Source organism: Bubalus kerabau, chromosome 4 (genome assembly GCF_029407905.1).
Source record: "Bubalus kerabau isolate K-KA32 ecotype Philippines breed swamp buffalo chromosome 4, PCC_UOA_SB_1v2, whole genome shotgun sequence".
In the NCBI taxonomy this organism is placed as follows: Eukaryota; Metazoa; Chordata; class Mammalia; order Artiodactyla; family Bovidae; genus Bubalus; species Bubalus kerabau.
Window position 1 is genome coordinate 54,984,052 of NC_073627.1, and position 17,929 is coordinate 55,001,980.

The 17,929-nt window shown below is 49.7% G+C and overlaps 1 protein-coding gene and 1 pseudogene across 1 annotated transcript; one reads left to right on the plus strand and one right to left on the minus strand.

Moving 5' to 3' along the window:
- Positions 1-3,948: 3,948 nt before the first annotated feature.
- Positions 3,949-4,980, minus strand: LOC129650874 (serine/threonine-protein kinase VRK2-like; annotated as a pseudogene).
- Positions 4,981-6,708: 1,728 nt separating this feature from the next.
- Positions 6,709-9,670, plus strand: LOC129650875 (mediator of DNA damage checkpoint protein 1-like). The gene is made up of 3 exons (XM_055579669.1): positions 6,709-8,284; positions 8,929-8,991; positions 9,582-9,670. Exons 1-3 carry the CDS (start codon positions 6,709-6,711, stop codon positions 9,668-9,670), a joined length of 1,728 nt encoding a protein of 575 aa, XP_055435644.1.
- Positions 9,671-17,929: the final 8,259 nt, after the last annotated feature.

The window sequence follows — 17,929 nt, forward strand, 5'->3', positions numbered from 1 at the left end:
TCCTGGAGTTCACTGAGACTCACGTCCATCGAGTCAGTGATGCCATCCAGCCATCTCATCCTCTGTCATCCCCTTCTCCTCCTGCCCCCAATCCCTCCCAGCATCAGAGTCTTTTCCAATGAGTCAACTCTTCGCATGAGGTGGCCAAAGTACTGGAGTTTCAGCATTAAGAAAATGCAAAAAAATTGTTCAAACAACCAAGCTGATTTTGGTAAGATCAGAGAAGTGAGAGCACACAATGTTACATGTTGATAGGGAAATTCAAATTCCAAACGTGCAAAGAGAAGTATAATCTCCCTAGACGAACAAGTAACCATCATATTTAAAGTAAAATTTCATGAGACAGCTTTATTCAAGTCAACCAGTCTCAATTTTATGATATGACAAGATATCAAATAAGCATAATCAATAGCTATCTTCAATCTGGTTTACCCTTAGTGGCCTCAAGATGGCTGACTTGTAAATACCCTTACACTTCTTTTCTATAAAACAAGATCAGTTCAGTTCAGTTCAGTCGCTCAGTCGTGTCTGACTCTTTGCGACCCCATGAATCGCAGCACGCCAGGCCTCCCTGTCCATCACCAACTCCCAGAATTCACTCAAACTCCCGTCCATCGAGTCGGTGATGCCATCCAGCCATCTCATCCTCTGTCGTCCCCTTCTCCTCCTGCCCCCAATCCCTCCCAGCATCAGAGTCTTTTCCAATGAGTCAACTCTTCACATGAGATGGCCAAAGTACTGGAGTTTCAGCTTTAGCATCATTCCTTCCAAAGAACACCCAGGACTGATCTCCTTTAGAATGGACTGGTTGGATCTCCTTGCAGTTCAAGGGACTCTCAAGAGTCTTCTCCAACACCACAGTTCAAAAGCATCAATTCTTCGGTGCTCAGCTTTCTTCACAGTCCAACTCTCACATCCATACATGACTACAGGAAAAACTATAGCCTTGACTAGACGAACCTTTGTTGGCAAAGTAATGTCTCTGCTTTTTAATATGCTATCTAGGTTGGTCATAACCCTCCTTCCAAGGAGGAAGCGTCTTTTAATTTCATGGCTGCAATCACCATCTGCAGTGATTTTGGAGCCCCAAAAAATAAAGTCTGACAGTGTTTCCCCTGTTTCCCCATCTGTTTCCCATGAAGTGATGGGACCAGATGCCATGATCTTCGTTTTCTGAATGTTGAGCTTTAAGCCAACTTTTTCACTCTCCTCTTTCACTCTTATCAAGAGGCTTTTTAGTTCCTCTTCACTTTCTGCCATAAGGATGGTGTCATCTGCATATCTGAGGTTATTGGTATTTCTCCCGGCAATCTTGATTCCAGCTTGTGCTTCCTCCAGCCCAGTATTTCTCATGATATACTCTGCATAGAAGTTAAATAAGCAGGGTGAAAATATACAGCCTTGACATACTCCTTTTCCTATTTGGAACCACTCTGTTGTTCCATGACCTGTATATAGGTGTCTCAAGAGGCAGGTCAGGTGGTCTAGTATTCCCATTTCTTTAGAATTTTCCACAGTTTATTGTGATCCACACAGTCAAAGGCTTTGTCGTAATTAATAAACCAGAAATAGATGTTTTTCTGGACCTCTCTTTTTTGATGATCCAGCGGATGTTGGCAATTTGATCTCTGGTTTCTCTGCCTTTTCTAAAACCAGCTTGAACATCTGGAAGTTCACGGTTCACATATTGCTGAAGCCTGGCTTGGAGAATTTTGAGCATTACTTTACTAGCATGTGAGATGAGTGCAATTGTGTGGTAGTTTGAGCATTCTTTGGCATTGCCTTTCTTTGGGATTGGAATGAAAACAGACCTTTTCCAGTCCTGTGGCCACTGCTGAGTTTTCCAAATGTGCTGGCATATTGAGTGCAGCACTTTCACAGCATCATCTTTCAGGATTTGAAATAGCTCAACTGGAATTCCATCACCTCCACTAGGTTTGTTCGTAGTGATGCTTTCTAAGGCCCACTTGACTTCACATTCCAGGATGCCTGGCTCTAGGTGAGTGATCACACCATCATGATTATCTTGGTAGTGAAGATCTTTTTTGTACAGTTCTGTGTATTCTATATAATGGCTAACCAAGCATTATATATATATATATATATATATATATATATATATATAAAATGTATTTTGGGGCTTCCCTGATAGCTCAGTTGGTAGGGAGTCCGCCTGCAATGCAGGAGACCCTGGTTCAATTCCTGGATTGGGAAGATCCCCTGGAGGAGGGATAGGCTACCTATCCCTAGTTTTCTGGGCTTCCCTTGTGGCTCAGCTGGTAAAGAATCTGCATGCAATGCAGGAGACTTGGGTTTGATCCCTGAGTTCGGAAGATCCCCTGGAGAAGGGAAAGGGTACCCACTCCAGTATTCTGGCCTGGAGAATTCCATGGACTGTATAGTCCATGAGGTCGGACACGACTGACTTTCACTTCACTTCAAAAGTATTTTATTTGGTATCTACAGAGAAAATACAAAGAAATACAGTAATATCAAAAAGAATTAAGAAGCCATAATAATTCACATCTGCCTTTGTCTCTTCATTAAGAGTAAACTGGGAAATTGTAAGCCAAAATTCTTTCAGTTCAGTTCAGTTCAGTTCAGTTGCTCAGTCGTGTCTGACTCTTTGCGACTCCATGGATCACAGCACACCAGGCCTCCCTGTCCATCACCAACTCCCAGAGTTCACCCAGCCTCACGTCCATAGAGTCAGTGATGCCATCCAGCCATCTCATCCTCTGTCGTCCCCTTCTCCTGCCCCCAATCCCTCCCAGCATCAGGGTCTTTTCCAATGAGTCAACTCTTCACATGAGGTGGCCAAAGTATTGGAGTTTCAGCTTTAGCATCATTCCTTCCAAAGAAATCCCAGGGCTGATCTCCTTCAGAATGGACTGTTTGGATCTCCTTGCAGTCCAAGGGACTCTCAACAGTCTTCTCCAACACCACAGTTCAAAAGCATCAATTCCTCAGGGCTCAGCCTTCTTCACAGTCCAACTCTCACATCCATACATGACCACAGGAAAAACCATAGCCTTGACTAGACGAACCTTTGTTGGCAAAGTAATATCTCTGCTTTTGAATATGCTATCTAGGTTGGTCATAACCCTCCTTCCAAGGAGTAAGTGTCTTTTAATTTCATGGCTGCAGTCACCATCTGCAGTGATTTTGGAGCCCAAAAAAATAAAGTCTGACACTGTTTCCACTGTTTCCCCATCTATTTCCCATGAAGTGATGGGACCGGATGCTATGATCTTCGTTTTCTGAATGTTGAGCTTACTTCCACGCCAGTTGAGGAAGTGTATGTGTACCCACGGAACTCTGTTCAATGTTATGTGGCAGCCTGGAAGGGAGGGAAGTTTGGGGGAGAATGGATACACGCACATGTGTGGCTAAATCCCTTTGCTGTCCACCTGAAACTATCACATTGTTCATCAGCTATACCCCCACACAAAATAAAAAGTTTAAAAAAAGTGTATGTGTATCAAAATGGAGAACTTGACCAATTGAATACATCTGGACTGGTAAGCTCTTGATAGAGTTCTTTGAAATGAGTTTGGGAATTGTATATAGCTGGATTTTTTGGAGAACTTTTTACTTCAACAGTTCTTGAGACTCACCATATTGTCTTTCCTGAGCTGTTCCATTATTAAGCAGTCCAATCAGCTTCTCTTTTGCTCTTTTCTCCATGTTTCACAGGACTCAGCACTTCTCTCACTGTGGACTTTTTTCCATTAACCTATTTTGCATTTGATTAACTTGCTTTGGGCAGCCTTTCATGAGTCAATTTTTTGACTGTTTGGAGTATGCAGTTACACCCTCTCCTCTGGTGGAAAATTCCAGTGACCTTAAAGGTATTCATTCCACTTGGGTTCAGAACTGTCTTGAGCACTGATAGTTTGTCTTTTCCTCATATTCATCATATGGTGAGTTACGAGTATACGCCAAGTACTAGGCTATTTCACCTGTTCCTTTGTGAGCATCCAAGTTGATACTCTTAAGTCCCATTATGGCCTTTATTAGGATTCTCCAGATACTGTTTGTGGTTCTCAGTGGGACAATACCTGTAGGAAAAGCCATAATCTGTAAGATAACCCTATCTGGATTTCTGTAACCCGGAAGTAGATTCAGTGCTTTTGTATCACTGTGAGCGTATTCATTTTCATGTATATGTTCCAGTATATCCAACATTTGGATACCTAGCTGCAAGACAGTTGCCTTTTTTAAAGTACCATTTTAGTCTGAGATCTTCTATGAGTCCACTTCCTCTGGAGGAGGGCATGGCTACCCACTCCAGTATTCTTGCCTGGAGAATCCCATGGACAGAGGAGCCTGGGGGGCTACAGTCCATAGGGTTGTAAGGAGTCAGACACTAAGCACAGAGCACAGTCTTTCCATTACCATAAATCTGTAACTTCTTCCCTTGAATTCCGTAATACCAGATCTGTAAAAAGAGGAATTCCTAAATAAGGATGTAGTTTGGGTTCTATCCACCTTTTGATAGTATTCTGGAGGGAGCTCTTGAAAAAATTTAAATTCTGATAATAGCCATTTTCTTGATATTCTGCTTTTATTATGGTTATCCTGTCTCCATCTGGTTTACTTGTGCATACACACTCAGTCGCTTCAATTGTGTCTGACTCTTTGAGACCCTATGGACCATAGCCTGCCAGGCTCCTCTGTCCATGGGATTCTCCAGCCAAGAATACTGGAGTGGGTTGCCATGCCCTCCTCCAGGGGCTTTTCCCAACCCAGGGATCAAACTGATGTCTCCTGTGTCTCCTGCATTGCAAGTGGATTCTTTACACACTGAGCCACCTGGGAAGCCCAATTTCTTTGTGGGGAAAGTGAAATATAGCAAACCAAATGCTCCAGAGCCAGTCATCTTGCTCAGTACCCATTGTTTTCATTCTGTGTCATACAGAACCTTGCCTTTTGGAAGTGGAACAGGCGTTTGTATCTCCCATTTCTTCTTGGTGGCATCACTTCAACCACGGAAGCAGGCACCAGGGCAGAGCGTGGTGTCTCACTCTGGTGCAGCTCCTCCCCGAGTCTGGGGCACAGGCAGACAGCAGGGACCAGAAGTGAGAGAAGGACCCGGGACTCAGGAGTGAGAAAGGGCCAAGCAGTCCCTTGGGCCCCCAGCACCAGGGGCCTGGCAAGTTTGAGGACCAGAATTTTATATTCTTGAGACCTGTGTGACTAGCTCAAAGTTTCTCAATCTATTGAGATACCTGATACGTAAAAATGGTTTTTTTTTTGTTCGGGGAATTCCCTGGTGGTCCAGTGATTAGGATTTGGTGCTTTCAGTGCCACTGCCTGGGTTCAATCCCTGGTCAGGGAACTGAGATCCTGCAAGACCCACAGCATGGCAAAAAAAAAAATTTTTAATTTTGACTTTATGTCTCTAATCAATTCTGAATATAAAGATCCAGAAACTGTGATCCTAAACATCCAGTAACTGTCATGACCCTTCAGAGTCAACAGTGGAATGCTGGATACCGTGGGCTCTGTCTCAGAGAGGGACAGAGAGAACCAGCATGCGAAAGGGAGAGAAAGATGACGGTGTTTTTCTCTTATCCAAAATGATCATCCAAGGACTTCCCTGGTGATTAAGAATCCATCTGCCAGTGGAGGGGACATGAGTTTGAGCCCTGCTTCAGGAAGGTCCCACATGCTATGGAGCAGCTGAGCCCAGGCACCACAACTATTGAAGACTACGCTCCCCAACAAGAGAAGCCACCACAGTGAGAAGCCCACGCACTGCAAGGAGAGCGTAGCTACAGCTCGCTGCAACTAGAGAAAGCCCACAGGTAGCAGCGAAGACCCAGGGCCACCAGAAATAAATATGAATAAATAAATGGTCATCCGGTGGAAAGTCTTTCCTAAAATGAAGAAAGGACTGGAGTCTAGCTGATCAGGATAGCTGAGAGGAGGGGCTGGTGAGAAAGGAGTACCATTTATTGTGTGACATGCATCTACCAGGCAGTGGTTTCCGGATGAAGAAGCCAAGTCTCAGGCGAGTCAAGTAACTTGTCCAAGGTACACAAATAGCCATTTGTGATTGAAACCAATGACTGACTCCTACAAGCCTATGTGCACTCCTGGGCCAAGAATGTGTGAGAATTTATGATTTGAGCAACTTGGATTTTCACCCCACAGCCAACCAAACCACCCCCAAAACCTGTAGAAAGCTGGGATTCTATTTTGTGACTTACATTCAGTGCAGCTCCAAACCAAATTGGGACAGTTTTGCATCTTACATCTTATTAAGATTGGAGCTAACACAGTGGGATTGATTTGAGGAGCCCTGCCTTCGTAGGATATTCAAACTGGTTCCTTCTCTCTGGATGAGTCTCTGAGAGTTCTTAGAACCTGGGGAGAGTAAGGGAGGATCTAGAGCCTTCCTTCTACACCAGGAAATCCTGGATTTGCTAAGAACTTGGTCAAAGCTTTGGTGGTATCAACACGAAAGACAATCCACAGTTGCCATTACTGCTTGAGAGTCTGAATAACTGTGTCTGTATGCCAGAATATTTAATAGGAGGCTCCTTCCTTTATGACATCACCAGGCAGGTAGCTAAGGGGACTAGTAGAGACACCTGGAGAACAACAGCCACTTTTGTGGGAGTGCAAGAACAGCAGCTTTTAAAACTGAGGATAAATATTCAGGCTTTGTTAGGACCCTGAATACAAGCCAGCTGGTAAAATATGGGCTCTACCCAAAGAGGCACAACGTATCATGTGGTCAAGACAAATAAAACTGGGTCCAGGGTAGCAGTTTCAACACAGAAAGGGGCCGAGGTTGCTAGCATGACCCCTCAACGGGGACAGGGGTACCTTATCTCCTCGAGCCAGCGGAGTGGTCCAGCCTCCACGATCCCGATAGGCCATCGAAGATCAGAAGCTGGGCACGCCACTGCTCTCCATTTATCATCAGACTACCTTCGCTCTAGCTCCCCTCAGTCAGGGCCCGGCCCCTCTGGAGCACCCAACCCTCGAACCGAGACCCGATCCAGAACTGATACATCCCGCCAGGCCTCTCCTTCTCGAAAGCTGACTCAGGGCGAGTCAATGCTCTACACCGGTCAGGTGCAGCGGAATGTCAGTCCGTCCAGAGAGGAAGCAACTAGAAGAGGGGTTGAGATCAGGCCAGGACGCAACATCAGTAATCGTTTCTCGTTAATTCCAGAGGCCAAATCCTCTCACCGGTTGAGTTTTGTCGACCAGAAGGATGACTTCACACTCTTAGAAGAGGAGCCACCCTCCAAGGTCCAATACCCACAAGGGGTCAGAGTGCCCCGGAGGCCTTTGATTTGCCCAAAGGATGAGGCAGTCCAAACTGAGCCCATTCGAAAGAGTGTGACTCCTGGGGATATCAGATCGTCAAGGAGACCCCCTAGCCCAGAACGTGGCGGCAACCGCATCTATCCAGATTCTCGGTCAACCCAGAGAAGAATTCCTGGGCCAGAATATGACATGGGCCGTCAGAACTCAATTTATGCAGAACCTAAGGCCTTGCGTAGAAGTGTGAACTTGGAATCATCCCTCACACTCTCTGTCCTTAAAGATTTGAACAGTGGACAAAAGGCTTTGATGTGCCCTGAGCCTGAGCCTGGCCACAGGCCCTCTGTGTACAACGAGATCAAGTTCTCCCCAAAGGTTTTAATACCATCAGAAGTGGAGCCCAGCACGAAGCCCTCAGCCCGCGGAGAGAGTGAGGGTGGCCGTAGGGTCACCATCTCCCCCGGGGCACAGCCAGCTTCCCACAGGACGTCTCGAGCCACATCTGAGAGTCCCCGCAAATCTTCTGTCTTGGCCACTCCGGAGCCCGAATACAAGCAATATACCGCAAAACCCTCAGACAGTATCTACGAGTTCCCACGACCCACATTCAGGCCTCCAGAGCCCTCTTCTAGAAAGCACTCTGTCCGCGTAGAGCTGGAACTGACCCCTCGGCCCTTGCCACCTCGGTGCTTACCGAGATACGGGCCAGACTCCACGTGGTGGGCCTTACTCAGCCCTGAAGGTGAAATGCCCAACAGTCGGCCAACAACACCTGATATCGAGCCCAAGTCCCCTCCTCCCCCAGACCCTTCACTGCCTTTTTTTGAAATGGAAACCAGCCCTTTCTGTGAGGATCTGATGTTCCAGAGAGAGAAGGCAAGTCCATCACCACTATCATCACCAAAGGAGTCTCCGGGCCCGTCACCATTGAGGGAAGCGCCACAGGCCCCCAAGCACACCTCCAGACATCCCACTCAAAGGTTTAGTGTTTTCTTCATGGGTATGTGCAGAAGCAGACTGCCCAGGTGCAGCCCCGATTTAGTGAGGTGGGACGCCAGGGTGGGAGAAAGTTCCCCCTCCTCATTCTGGGCCTCAGAGCTGCCCTCCCACCAGTGCCAAAGCTGGACCCATCCTTGAGCCCATTGCTCCCTTCCTTCCCCACCAGCTTCTCTGAGCTCCAAGCTAATGACGCCGATGATGATGCTTGGTCCGGCGTCAGGCATTGACTCTTCCAGGCAACGCTGCTTAACCTTTCAATGGAAGGTAGTAGAGAGTGGTCTGCAGGGTGGGAAGCTACTTCCCAGGGGTGGAGACGAAGAACTGAGCTGGGTGAGGGCTGGTAAAGAGAATAAAGGTCCTCAGGTAAATATTCTGGCAACCAAGTGGAGAAGGTAGGGTGTAAATGAGCTGGGACTTAGGCTTCTGAGAAGGGGCACGAGGGAGGGTGGGGAGAAGCGGGGGCAGCAGAACGGGAACGCGGCATTTGATCTTAGGTCGGAGGAGCCTCTTGGGGACAGCGCCAAGGGCTGAGGGCAGCTTTGGGTGGAGAAAAGTAGAGCTAGGAAAGGAGCCGTGAAGTAGTGAGGGGTGGGGGGCGCACCCCACAGAGAGAGAAAAAAAAGCAACAATCTCTGTTACTTTCAGATGTCTCTGAGGAAATGTACAATCGTGTCTTCTGGTGGCTAAAAGGTCTGTGCTTTCCCTCCCGTGGGTCCTCTTTGGGGGGCTGGGGGGCAGGAGGACAGGTGGGAGGGCAGCCTCTGAATCCCAGAGCTAGGCCTGTCAGCACGGTGCCTGCCGGGGCTCTGACCCCAGGGGCAGAGGAGCTCCTCACCTTGCCTAAAATCCTACCATTAGAGTCATTCCTTTGGGACTTGGAATCTCTTTTCACTTTCAAGAGTCTCCTTTTGATGGGAAGTAGTCACGTTGGGAATGGAGAATGATGTAAGCCCATGGCCTTTCAGACAAGCTGGTCTTAACCTATCGTGTGATTAAAAAGCAAATGTCAAAAGCCCCGCTAACACAAACTGCCTGATCACAGTCTTACTCAGGACTAACTCCAAACTAATGCAGCTTGAGGGGTCTCCTTGTGTGTCTCTCTGCTTCCTCAGAACCCTCCTCAAGACCCCTACCCCAGGACCGGGGAAGTACTTACTGGCTGTGGGCAAAGCAGGATCTCCAGGGATGTCTAGGCGAAAGCCTTTAAGAACATCAGTGGGTCTTCAGCCAACTGGAGAACCCCCAGGAGCTGAGCCCACCCCCTATTCACTTTGTGCTCTTGACCTCTCTGGTGGGAGGGAAGGCCGGGGTCAATCTTAATACCGAGTATCTTAGTGCCAAGGAATTCCTGCTTCAAGTGTTGTGGACAACAGACTCCAGCCTGTGAGCGTGAGGGAGGCCAGGGCTCTGGATGAAGACATTTCTAGAGAGGGGAGAGCCCTGGGAGGCAGTCCCAGTCCCTACCAGCAGCTCTGCCCCTCAGAGGGAGCAAAGCTCCACAAAGGAGAGGTTTTTAGAATAAGGACTCGAGCTATATTACTGCGTGTGACCCCTGGTCTCTCTGTTTTCTGACTGTGACGTTGGGTAAGTCATTTGACCTTTCCAGGCATTAGTTCCCCATCTATTATTGGCTTCCTTTGAAGGTTCTTGCAAGGACTCGCTAAGCTATTACATGTCAAGCACAGTGCTCACTGTGCCTGGAGACACATGCTAGCTGTTTTTATTTGGGCCACTTTGGATTAGGAAGGAATTTGGGCCAGGTTATGCCCAAGTCCACTGGACGTCTTTAGTAAAATTCTCTTTTTCCCCTCCTGTTGGCACTCTCTGAATTCCATTTGCTGCCCCCTGGGAATGCCTGGCTTCTACTCTCTCCATTATGACAGATGAGGAGGTAAGAACGCCCCTGGGAAGTTACTTCCAGTCTTCCTGTGCTCCCCCCGATCCAAGTCCCCCTCTCACCCTTTCATGGAAGCAGATATGAAAGCAGACAGACAGAGGTGCTCCCTGTGGTTGGGCAGGTTGTTCTCTGCATGTGGGTACCTGGCAGAGAGGCAGGGGCTGAAGTGTTCCACTTGCCAACCTGGGCACCTATGGGGTGGCGTCTCCAGAGAGACATTCACACGAAGGCACCAGAGCTCGCTGCAACACTGGAGAGAAAGAGTAGAGACCTTTTGGCAAATGACAAATCCTTCCAGGTTCTCTGTAGGAAGACTGGGGAGCCATAGGTTGGATCCATCCCCACTGGCTGTCCCCTCTCTGGCCTAGGGCTCTCCACAAAGGGGCTGCTTTTCTGGGTTACACACTATTTGAGTCCTTAACTTGGAAAGGGACAAGGTGAACTCTGCTCTCGGCAGCCCCGTGTCCTGAATTTGGCAAAGAGTGTCCTGATTTCACAGCGTGTTGTTCCTCTAAGTACTTTCATTCTTCTTGACCCATGTCTGATAAGATAGTCCAAGCTCTCTTGCCTTTATTCTTTCTCTTGCCTTATCTTTCCCTTATCCAAAGCCCAGCATGGCCTGTAATGGGTCCCATTCGTGGACTAGCCCAGGATGGACCATTGACTGCAGATGGAAAACAAATGAGATGTGTGTGTATATAAAATTGGGAGGCAGAACAGCCTGAACTCTGATAACAGCACGGCTGCAGGGGAGGTGCCAGGAATGGGGCTGCCACCCCCTCTGCCATGCTGCTTATCTCGCCCTCTACCCTGAGCTCAGCTCTAGGTGGGAGCAGCTTCTTTTAGATTATCTCCATGCAAGACAGTACTCCTTCTCTCTTTCCTGCCTTTATCCCTCCCTTCCTTCCATCAGCAATTTTTATTAGAAGCTTAGCACTCTGCTAGGCACTGTTGTGGAGAAGGCAATGGCACCCCACTCCAGTACTCTTGCCTGGAAAATCCCATGGACGGAGGAGCCTGGTGGGCTGCAGTCCATGGGGTCGCTAGGAGTCGGACAAGACTGAGCGACTTCACTTTCATGCATTGGAGAAGGAAATGGCAACCCACTCCAGTGTTCTTGCCTGGAGAATCCCAGGGACGGGGGAGCCTGGTGGGCTGCCGTCTGTGGGGTCGCACAGAGTCGGACACGACTGAAGTGACCGCAGCAGGCACTGTTGGGGAAACCATTGAAGCTGCACAACACACACGGTCTTTGGCTTACTGTCTGGGTGGGGAGATGAGACGTGGACAGGAAATATTTCAACAACAATACAAAATCATCTGTGCTCAAATGTCCAAAGAAATGCAACAGACTGAAGAAGTGCTCTTGGGAGGTCTTAGGTGAGAGGGAGTCAGCAGGGAATTCGGTGGGGGAGGTGGTCAGGTTATGCACTCTTTCCCATAGCCAGGGCTCGGAGAGCTTAACAGACAGCCTCTTGACCCCCCCTTGATGCAAATCTACCTCTGGGAAGGGGTTATATTTCCCCTTATTCTGGATAGGATGCTTCTGACTGAGCAAGTCCCTCCCTGTTGGTCTCCACCTTCACCCTCTTCTTTGTGCATCTTGTTTTAGTTTAGGAAGTCAAAAGCCTTGGCAGCATGACGGCTCCTTCCCAAAATAGCTCTTATCCTGTCTCCATAATTGCAGCTCTCCAGCCCTGCTCAGCAGCAGAGCTGTCCCCAGAAGCCGGCAAGAGAAGGCTTTCCGGCCGGCAACAGGGCCTGCCAGTCTTCTCCGGACTCTGGAAGTGGGCGACACGGAGGTGGGCCTGGTACTCTCCTTGCAGGACACGCACGAGCGAGGCTGGGCTCAGGCTGTCCCCCAGCAGCGTGGTCCCGGGATGCAGACTCTGGGGAGCTGGTGTCCTCTGGCCTTTCTCCTCCAGAAGCCAGGCGGACTGTGGAGTCTGTTCCAGATTCCACTCCCGGCAGGAAGTCTCTGGTGGCCCCACCATGGCACCGGGCTCGTGGACGGCAGCCTGTTGTTGAGCTTCATGAACCTTCAGGGTCTGCAGCTGGGGACAGAGCGTGATTCTGACTATCTGTCTCTCCATGTCAGTCTCCTCCCAGGCGGTCCCTCAAAGTTTTTATCTAAGGAGCAGGACCGACAGATGCTTCTCATCCTTGGGCTGGGACTTTAGGGATGAAGTCTTCCTGGAGGAGGTTATGCTGGACTAAGAGAAACATTCCTGAGGGGTTTGGGTTTTTTTTTTTTTTTTTTTTTTTGGTATCAGCCACTAGCAGCAGCCTAACAGGAAGGTCCTGAGGGTGCCTCTGGGGTCAGCGGGGGCTGTCTTCTCACACAGCCCTGGGGGAATTCCCTGTAATAAAGCAGTTCTTGTTGGGAGAGGCTGCCCTGGTCCCAAGAGCCTGTGTCGTTGAGGCAGCTAACTGACTTGCCCTTGGATGTGCCTTCTCGGGCTGTCAGGGGACAAGAGGGTTTACTCCCTGCCACATCCATCAGTCAGGCAAGGAATCAACTCTGGAAAACAGGCCAGGAACCAGAGGAGGCTGTTTCAGGGTTCCCTACGGTAGACTTCAGTACCTTTAGGGAGCCGTGTCATTTGGCCTTGGGGATGGGATGGCCAGCTTCCCATGGGCTCTGGAGCCACAAGGAAGCTTTGCTCAGGTAGAGCAGCACAGGAGGCTCTGTGTTCCTGGGGACGTTAGCAGAATCCTCGGATATGGGCCCTCTGGAAGGAACCCCAGAACCATCTTTTTCTTCGCCTCATTTTCTCTTGCTAGGTACAGAGGCTCAGAGGAAAGGGGGTTGTTGAGAGGATGGAGCAGAGCTGCTGAAAATGGGGCAGGACACCTTGGGAGGCTTTTTATGGCAGCCTGACCCTCCCCACCCCGCTGCTTTTCCTGTCAGATGTTACCCTGTTCATTGCAGCTACCACGGGCAGCCAAATGGAGAGCAGGGTGGGAGGCTGGTGACCTCCGGCCCAGACTCGCTATTCTGGGGACAGGCTAGGTTGACTAACTCCCAGGGTTTGCCCTGGACGTTCCTGACTTTCTCACTGAAAGTGCTGCATCCTGGGAGGTCCCTGAGTGCTGAGCGAACCTGGACAGTGGGTCGCCCTAGGACAGGTGGTGTGGCACCTCAGTGAGCACCTCTGGCAGCACAGGGCAGGGGGTGGTGCTCTACCTCCCGTGGGAGACGCAGGCAGATCACTTCCTCTGCCTACAAAGTGAGGGCAGGAAGATGCTCTGCCTTCTTCCCCAGCTTGATGGCAAAGTACTTTTATTCTTATAGTTTCGCCCAGAATAAGCACACATAGGGAAGAATCTGCCACATCCGTTTTGGACTTGCTAGTGCCTTTCCAGAAGCTACTTGGTTCCCTGCCTGGAACCCATCTCCAACATCACACATTTCTGTTGGAGTGTTTTGGTGGTATTTGAAATGGTGGATTTTTCAAGGAAGATGAGAGGCAGTGGACCCCAGCCGACTAGGGAGCTTCGCTTCAGATTCCCACTTGGATGCAGAAGCAAGTCAGTAATGCAGAAGCCATCTGACAGCTGTTCAGCCAGAGGAAGGCTGCCTAGAGCAGCAGAAATGACCATGCCCCTTCCCCGCCTCTGCTCAGCTGCCTTTGGCCCAGCTGCTGTTGGGGGGGCGGAGAAGCAGGAGACAGCTGCCCCTTGGGGGCTGAGGGCAGCCTGGAGGAGGGGACAGGATGGAGGCAGTTCCTGAGGGGCGGGCTGACTCCTACCCTGGGTGGGGGCGCTGGGCCAGCCAAAGCCCTTTCCCTGGCACACCTACCACTGGCAAAATCATCTCGCTCCCTGGACCTCAGCAGTGGCTGTTTTGGGGAACTCAGTTCAGTAAGTCTGAAACCAAGACCTGTTCTCTAGAGATAGAGCGTTGGCTAACTGGAGAAGCTGACTCCACAGTTGGTGGCAGTGTGGTCATTCCAGTGTCACTTGAAGGCTTTTCTCCCATCCCTCTACACCCATTACACAAGCACGTGCCTAATTCTTTGGAGGGAAGGCATTTGAAATAGTCCCAGTTGACAGTTGCTGGTGTGGTGTTGATAATTTTGGTGTTAGCTGAGATAGTAGGCACCATTCATTTTAGTGATTTTCCCAACACTACGTGCGTTGTCTGAGTAACTCTTCATAGCAAACCTATGAGGTAGACTTTTTCCTCCCTGTTTCAGAGATGAGGACACCAAGGCTCAGAGCTTGCTCAGTCTCTGGGGAGCATCTTGCCTCAAGGGTTATGTGGTATATAAACCCTTTTTCTGTAGTCACATATTCCTGGAAGATAACTGGTGATATTTCAGCAGCACCTTTAGATATCAAGAGCTGTGAGAGCAAAGGTTGTAGTAGGGGTAAGATCTGTGTCTCTGCATTTGAACCGAGAGGCTGGGAGGTGGGTGTGAGCTGGGAAACTGCCAGATTAAAGGGCAGGCTATGGGTCAGTAAAGCCCAGAGCCTTGGGGCTTGTCTGTCCTCCAAAATCACAGTGCAAACTAATCAGTGGATCCTTTCAGTCCATCCATATTGATCAGACATCTCTTGGGGGCAGAGGCCTGGTCACCTAGACAGACATCACATGGCATATATGCTGAGTGGAAATGAGTAGAGGTTAAAATAGAAAACATTCTCCCGTCCTTGAGGGGCTTGTGGTTGACCTGGAGAGAAAAGCATACAGATGGGTCACTTGAAAGGAAGTGAATATCAAAGGACAAAGTCCAGGGCAATGAGTCAGCAAAGCTTCTAGCATGGAGGCACTTGGAGGGGAACGATCAGGAAGAGGCAGATTTTGGCTCAGTAATGAAGACCTTGGTAATTCACCACCCAAAGATTGAAGGGCAGTTGTTAAGAGTCAGTGAGGGTTTGACCAGGGAAGATATTTAAGCAGAGGCTGGAAGGTCAAGGGAGGGGGGCCTTGGAGGGTGTCAGACACACAGTGGGTAGCAGCATTAGGAGGCATGTAGGTCTCTTCCCTGGGCCTCCTGTGCCCTGCCCTGCTGCACAGAGAATGTTGGAAGGGCTCTCTGGCTGGCTACTGTCCCTTGCTGCAGCCATTCAGCAGGTGCCAGGAAACACCATGTTCCCTGACCTTGCCGCCTACATCTCATGCCTGTCCCAGGATCATGGAACACTGGGGAACAATGAGAGAAGGAGTGGGGCTTAGGGTATTTTGGTTTCTTGCCTCTCTATACAGACCTTGATGTACAGACTGGCTAATGTTTCCTTGAAAGATACAACCCAGAGATAGATAGACCTTCGGCTCCGCCAGGGCTCGCTGACTTAAATTATCACTGACTCAGCACCTCTGGGGCACAGGTACTATTAGCTCTTGCACCGCTTAAAGGAAACTGCTACCGAGAGACTAAAGTGGTCTTTGCCAGTCAGGCAGATCTGAAATCCTGATTTCTGGTGGTAATTACTCTTTAATCTTGGCTTTGAACCTGGGCCCTGCCTTGGCCCAAGTACAGCATCCCTGTTTGACATCTCTGGGCTGTGCACCCTTCACCCAGGGTTGGGCAGCAAAGACCCAGTGGAGGCGGGGCCAGGAGGTTTCCATACAGACCATGTGGGCCCCGCCTAAGTGGAAGGAGCCCAGGACAGCAGGCTGGGGCTGTTTTTGCGGATACAAGTTTCCCAGAAGAGTTACCCACTGTGCGAGACAAGTGTCTAATCTCCAGACACTTGGTTTGAATACCTTACTCCAGCAGTATCCAAGAAATGTTACTCTAGTCAAGGACGTCAGTGCCTGGTGGGATATTGGATTTCATTTTCTTTTTTCCTGCCTGCATGGCTTGCGGGATCTCAGTTCCCCAACAGGGGTTGAACCCAGGCCCCAGCAGTGAAAGCGTGGAATCCGAACCACTAGGCCGCCAGGGAACTCCTGGGATGTTGAATTTCAAGAGGGAGAGAGAGCCAGAGCTCCAGGAGCTGAGGGTACTGAGGCAAGGTTGGCCAGGCTACCTGCTGGCTGGAGGTGGTACCGAGCACTCAGTGGTCAGTGACTTGTATGAGGGCTGCTGTATCTCAGCCCTGCTTCCAAATGTCCAACTCCACCTGTCCCGACAGAACATGAGAGTTGGTGTTGAGGGTAGAACAGTCCTCTCTTTCAGAAACACAGGGAAGGGAAGGGAATTGCAGACATTGAGATAATTTGGCAATTATCTCAGGGACTTATTCCCAGGCCAAGTTCTCACGGAGATTCCTGAATTTCAGCAGGGTGAGCGTGTGGGGTTGTGTAGGTAGAGTGACCCTAAGTCTGTCTTAGGCTTTTATTTTTGCCCAGCCCATGCCTCATGCTGAGCCTATGGCCATCAAGACCCCAAGATTCTTGGCTTAGAGATGAGTTTCATGGTCCCCAGTCTCTCTTGGGGCGTCGCTTCCTTCCAAGCAAGTGGGCACCAACATGTCTCATGAAACAGGGCTCTTTGGGGTCTGGGCAGCCAGTGCCAGAGCAAAGCCTGGGGTTCCAGCTGCAGCGGAGGATGAGCTGCTAGCTGAGATGTGTCTGTGTCCATGCTTGGACAGCAGCCAGAACTGGGGTGGCAGGGAGGAGGCACATTATGATTGTGAAAAACAAGGCTCTGTGACGGGGCCTGTCCTCCTTGATGTAGGCTTTCTCCCTTGGGCCCAGCACCCCCAGCCCAGGCCTCGAGGACTGAAATACTGGAGAGGTTTCCTATGAGGAGTGCAGACATGATAACTAGTGGCTGCAGCTAGATCCCAACAGAGGGGCTTTGTGCAGCTCGAATTTGACATTTGGGTCCAACGGCAGCAAGTGCTGCCATTTCTGCAGACTTCCAACAGACAGTGGTTTCTCTCGAAAGGAATTCCTTTATGTGTTTGTTTTCCTGAGTAGAGCTTCATATCTCCTAATCTACCCTGGATCTTTTCCAGGAACCTCCTATATTTTCAGAGGTTGCCTCTCATTGGAGCCAATCTGCTGGTCTCTAGCTTAGTTTAATTCCCTCATTTTGAGGTATGGGAACTGAGCCTAGAGAGTTGAAGTGAGGTTACCCAGATAGAAAGTTTTCTCTTTGACTTGCTGGCTCCTGAATGCCCTGACTTCTTTAAGGAACGACACCCCTTCTTTCCTCCCTCCCACCACTGCCAGATATTTAATGGCAGCCCCATGTTTTCTGAATCTGATCTCACCCAGGGTACCCAGCTGAGTTTGACGGATCCCTCTCTCTTGCTGCATTTGACGGATCTCAACCAAGACCACCAGGCCGTGGATCAGACCCAAAGAGTGTAGGCAGGCCTCTGGCACTCCTACCAATAGAGGGGGCCATGTGTGGCCTTAGTTTTGTCCAAAGTGTATTGGGGCCTTCCAGTCTGTCCTGGAGGAGGACTCTTAGATGTCATAGAGGGGCATGCTTCTGGAAACTTCTACAGAAGCCTGACCAGCTCAGACCCGTATTAGCTCAGGAAATCCCCACCAACTCCCCGCCCCAAGCATCTACTTTCTCCGAGCTGCTGCTCACCCTCCTGAGCCTCTAATGCCTCTAAAGCTGCTGGAGCATCTGTCTCCACAGCATCTCACCTGCTTGCCCAGCCTGGCCTCTCCTGAGGCCCCCTGCACCTTCCACAGCCCCAGGCAAGGCTTCACTGCCCAGAAAGGCCACTCGGCCTCTCCCTTCCACTCTTCCAGCAGATGATCCCAGGATAGTTTATGCAGCAAATCCTCTTTAATCTTTAATCTAGGGTCCTGCACGAAGGGAACCTCCTGCCTCT

Excerpts from the sequence above, each read along its gene's own strand:
- LOC129650875 (XM_055579669.1), top strand. The coding sequence starts at position 6,709 with ATGGGCTCTACCCAAAGAGGCACAACGTATCATGTGGTCAAGACAAAT. Across the intron at positions 8,285-8,928 it reads GTTTAGTGTTTTCTTCATGG|ATGTCTCTGAGGAAATGTAC; the intron begins GTATGTGCAGAA and ends TGTTACTTTCAG. Across the intron at positions 8,992-9,581 it reads AGGTCTGTGCTTTCCCTCCC|GGAAGGCCGGGGTCAATCTT; the intron begins GTGGGTCCTCTT and ends CTCTGGTGGGAG.